The following is a 4,925-nucleotide window of genomic DNA, read 5'->3' as shown; positions in this document are numbered from 1 at the left end:
CAGTTCTGAAAGCCTTGCTGCCATCTTAGCTGGGGGCAGGCGCCGCGATATCAGCTGAGCTAAGAAATCGAAGGGCTCTTTGGCCTTGTTTGAGTAGTGGTCAAAAGCAAGCCTAAAGAATTTGTCCTTACTTGGAGCCGAGAGGAGCATTCTTCTGTGAAGCTTCTCGTCCAATGATTGGTTACTAAATTGGTAGATCATCCTGTGCAGTCTGCCTAACTGCGTGGACAGACAGAAAACAGATTGTCCCTGAGGAACCTAGATGAATTGGACAGACGCAGATGAGGTTAGGAGGAGATCTTCCCGAGTATTGATTTCAATCCAAACCCTACGGAATCTGTCTGCCATTGCTTTCGCCTTGTCGTTTCCTTCTAAGATAAGTTGCTGCTTATTGAGGATTTGTTGAGCAGTCGCGATAGAGTCCCGATAGAGTCCCGGTCTGAGTCGTCCTTGGACCGATTAATGACGATTATCGGGTGAGTTAACCCAAAGCGATTGGTGGCAGATATATGCGAAACTTCAGCCCATTCGAGTAGCTTAACAATAGAATCGTCTATCTGCCGCAACAATTGGCTCTGCATAACGTTAACAACGACGTCGGAGAAGTTATACAGGAGCTTGGGAAAGAGGTATCGGACGCCATCCTGTCGTTTTTCTACCCCAGGTAAGGGCCGCCTGAACCCGCCTGTGATGTAGCTCCAGCCAGCTTGCCATCTTCGGATCTCTTGCAACCCTGGAACCGATCTCCAGTTGTCCGATCGTCGACCATGATGGGATGTAGGCCTCTGAGTTCCTGCACCAAAACCTTCGCAATCCGCCTACAATAGTGGGTGACCCACGGCCTCGTTGTCATCTATCAGTGTATCGTAATAGAGGTGTACATCTCCAGAAGCCGGGATGCTCCTTTGGCGCGGCCCCACGACTGGGGCTTTGTAGGGAGACCAAGTGTTCTTATCCCACGCCGCGCTATCTCGTCCTACAAATGTTCTATCAGAAGTCTTATTATGGCACCATTACTTCCCCATTCTTGCTAATAAAGGATACAAGGCGAGGATAAGGGGGTGCTTGAGGTGAATGCTGCCTCTGATGTTCGGACATAATAGCGACGAAACGTGGGAACTCCCGAAGCTCAAGCGAGCCAGTATCACCATCGACAGAGAACCACAAGCTATCGTCATCATCCCGATGTAGCGTGTCTAGGTTCGACAGGTCGGGGTCCAGGACCCTTTCAAATAGTTTACTTCGCCAGTGAGTCCTTGTACAGCTTTGTAGTCTGGTAAACAGGTCCTTACAACTGACTAATTGATGCAAAGGGCTTTTTCTCTTGTATGGCCCAGGGTGTAGCCAACACTCGTCACAATAAGTGCCGCACTTCTTACAGTACCAGACAGCAGGACGAGTTTCGCATTCTTCACAGACCATCTGATCATCGGAAGCGCAGGTAGGTGCCTGCGCTTCATCACCTGCGCTCGCGGGTTGCCCAGGTGATTCTTCCTCGTTACGCCATGCTGCCTCAAAATTGTCGTTTGCAGTCACCAACTCAGAAATTTCAGACTGGTCGTCTGCATCCCAAGCGTTCCTTTCTAGGATGTCAAGAGAGAAATCCATGCCATCCATCGCTTGGTGTCATTCACGAGATGATCACTGGGACAGGAAAAAGACAGCTACGGATCATCCACTAAACTACTTATATGAGAAGCGAGGAAAACCTCGCCTTAATTATATTGATGCTACGCTAGCTAATGCATGGCATTCTTTGATTGTGTCCAGTATTGCAAACTTGGATGCACAGATTTTATTTTGAGGCCAGCCGCATGGCTTGTTACCCCGCCCTGCTCAGCGACCGATATAGCAGATATCTGGCGATTCAAATAACGAAGTGCAAAGTGGCTGCAGGTAGTCGTGGTTATTTGCGTTATTTATTGGCTGTCGTCTCCGTTTCTTAATCAACAGCTGCTCATTTACTTGCTTAATCTCCTCTGCTGTCTGGGCTTGAACCTTTGTAAGTTCCTTCATCACTTCCTCCGGCAATTGCTCCATGTCTCTCGCAGCCTGTTCTTGCATTACCCTCAGGTGTCTGGTAGACTTATCATGCAGGCGTCTAAGCTCATCTGGTTTTTTCAGCCCTTCGGCTGCTTGCTGCAGGCAACCTGCGTCTTAACCGCCTGGATTTCTTGCTGGAGCTGTCGGATCATCTCCAACTGTTCGCTTATCATCCGCGTCGCCGTTCGCTGGTTGCCTATTAACGCGTCCCAGAGTCTCTCAAGCATTTTCTTCTACCCACCCACCAGATGGGTAGACGTCTCCTGGAGCATCCCTCGGAGCATAGTCTGCACGAGCGACGCGTCGTTGCCCGTCGCGTCTCCCATCATGTTGTTTATATGGCGCGGTAGTGCTGGGTGAAAGTAGATTTTATTAAACCTGATTGTCTATTATGGAAATGAGAGTTCTTCTCGTGTTTGTATCTGCAGATGATTTCATCTAGGATTTTGAACTCAAAATCTAGGACTGTCCGACCAACAGTCTGAGTCCTGAACGGAAGGGGAATTGCCGGATTTTCCAACATCATATAGACAGCAAGTAGATAGTTGGAGTGAGAAAATTGAACCATGGCATTTAGAGCCTTGCTAGCCTTGAGCATCCATCCTCGCGAAACATCCGTTTGTCATCTAGAGCAGTGCTCGCATCTAGATACCACAGTGCTTATTAAGCGTCCTCTATTCATGTACACGCATCACCTTCACCGGCCACTCAGCCAAGTGCGCCAAATCCGAGTCCTCAAGTATGCTCATGATAGAATCCGCCAGTGCGCGTCCCCATCCTCGACAAAACCAATATGCTGACGAAGACCAGCGAATTAAGCAACAGTAGTGCGACAGAATGATGACGGCCTGTGGATAACGGGCCCTGACTAAGTCCAAAAACGTCTGGGAAACCTCGGACGGCCAGACAAAGAGGATCTTCATGTCCGTAATGAAGAACTCACTGTCAGGAGACTTGTTGATATCGGCAACGCAGCTGATGAGACGATCGAGAGCGGACGTCAGGGCCAATTGGACAAACGGATCTGCTTCAAGGCCCATAGACTTGATTACTCCATCGAGATGGGATACCCTCTGCAACAAGTCCTGGAGATCGCCTCTGGCGTATCGAAAGCCATGCCGCTGCCTGAAGATGGCTTGCAATGGTCCGTTTCGGATAAGATGTAGGGACGAGCGAGTAATTGCCATCATGCCGTTGATCATGGAGAATATATCGACCAGGTTTAACAGCGCCGAGCAGCAGCTATGTTGATGGTGCTCACAATTGGGGGAGAATGCAAGCTTGCTGATGGCGAGGAAGATGGATGAGGCCCAGAGAGCGTGGCGGTTTTGCGGAGTGACGGTCTGCCCAAGCGTCCCGCGTAGGCCTCGAATCGCCAGACTCTGCTGCTTGTTAGCTAGGGCGAGATAGTGCGACCGCTTGTCCTTGTTCAGGTACGCCAGGTGGAACGAGGAAAGGGCCATGATCATACGCATGAGGTAGGGGTGGGAAAGACCCTCCCGCGGAATATCGACCTGGTATATCGTGATGGCATGTCCCGAGGGGATGGAGCGGCAGGTCACATTGGTGTAATGGAGGATGAGCTCGGCATTGGAAAGCCAGCACTCGGGTGTATCGGCTGGATCTGCCGATAGAAACGAGAATGGGACCAGAGGAGTCCCTGTGGGAGAGGCGAGCGGCCCATCATCCCCCAACGGTGATTGTGAAGGCAGGCAGGTCTGTGATGGTGTCAGTCAAGTAAGCAAGGTAAGAGATACCCCTGGCGGCTTGCCTTGGCGTCGTCACTAATGGGGGAGCAGCCATTGCTCGGCTGTTTGAGGCTCGCATCGTCGAGGCTACAGGGTATTCGATGTCGGACGCAGGATGTACAAGGGACCTTTTCATCGCACTGACACTTGGTTAGGAGGCTTCACTGATAGAGGTAAGGATTACCTGCCTTGACCTTTCTCTTCTTACATCGCAGGCAGCCGTTCTGGGACTTACGGAACCCGATGCGCTTCCTGGGCGCGGGCCGGCCTGGGATGGTCTGCACCGACGGGGGTTGTGTTGGCGAGTTCTCGGATTCGGGCATGGCGCTGCTATGTAGCATGCGACACCGAGGCGGGCTCTCAGGTTTCTTTATTTATAGTTGTTGGGTTATAACGTGTTTGATAAGCGAGTGTCCCAGATAAGCGAGTGTCCCAAAAATCCCTCACCTTATATTATCACTATTTGATCAGATAATTCTCAACCACCCAACATGTCAGAGTCTTTATATGAGGCTAGGATCCTTCTTGCCCTCCAGGCTCTCCAAAATGACCCAAAATTAAGTGGCCGGAAGGCCGCAAGTATATATCAAGTCAATTACCGTACCTTAAATCGCCGCCGGCAGGGAATTCAATCAAAGCATGATATCACCACTAAATCACGGAATCTATCTGATCTTGAGGAGCAGATAATAGTTCAATTCGTCCTTGACCTAGATTCGCGAGGATTTCCCCCGCGCCGCGATTTTGTGGAAAAAATGGCTAATTCTCTACTTGCCGACCGCGATGTATCACCCGTTGGCATACGCTGGGTTCATAACTTTATCCAACGGCAACCAGAGCTCAAGACACGTCGATTTCGGAGATATAACTATCAGAGAGCTAAATGCGAAGATCCTACTATTATTCGTGACTGGTTTCGCCTCGTAGAGAATACAGTCGCGAAATACGGTATCCAATTAGATGATATGTGGAATTTTGATGAGACCGGCTTTATGATGGGTATGATTGAGCCCGGAATGGTCGTTACAAGCTCAGAAAGGCAAGGGATGCCAAAGAAAGTCCAGCCTGGAAATCGTGAATGGATTACTGCGATCGAGGCGATTAATGCAGAAGGTCAATCGATCCCGCCGTTTA

General features: G+C 50.1%; 2 protein-coding genes across 2 annotated transcripts; both read right to left on the bottom strand.

Moving 5' to 3' along the window:
* Positions 1-1,002: 1,002 nt before the first annotated feature.
* FOIG_13261 (uncharacterized protein) lies at positions 1,003-1,617 on the bottom strand (the record flags this gene model as incomplete). The annotated part of the gene is made up of 1 exon (XM_031214411.1): positions 1,003-1,617. One exon carries the CDS (start codon positions 1,615-1,617, stop codon positions 1,003-1,005), a length of 615 nt encoding a protein of 204 aa, XP_031055782.1.
* A 1,100-nt stretch (positions 1,618-2,717) lies between these two features.
* FOIG_13260 (uncharacterized protein) lies at positions 2,718-4,114 on the bottom strand (the record flags this gene model as incomplete). The annotated part of the gene is made up of 2 exons (XM_031214410.1): positions 2,718-3,761; positions 3,986-4,114. 2 exons carry the CDS (start codon positions 4,112-4,114, stop codon positions 2,718-2,720), a joined length of 1,173 nt encoding a protein of 390 aa, XP_031055781.1.
* Between the last annotated feature and the right edge of the window lie 811 nt (positions 4,115-4,925).

Source organism: Fusarium odoratissimum, assembly GCF_000260195.1.
Source record: "Fusarium odoratissimum NRRL 54006 unplaced genomic scaffold supercont1.32, whole genome shotgun sequence".
Taxonomy (NCBI): Eukaryota; Fungi; Ascomycota; class Sordariomycetes; order Hypocreales; family Nectriaceae; genus Fusarium; species Fusarium odoratissimum.
Note: the sequence above shows the minus strand (reverse complement) of the source record. Positions and strands in the feature narration are given on the sequence as shown.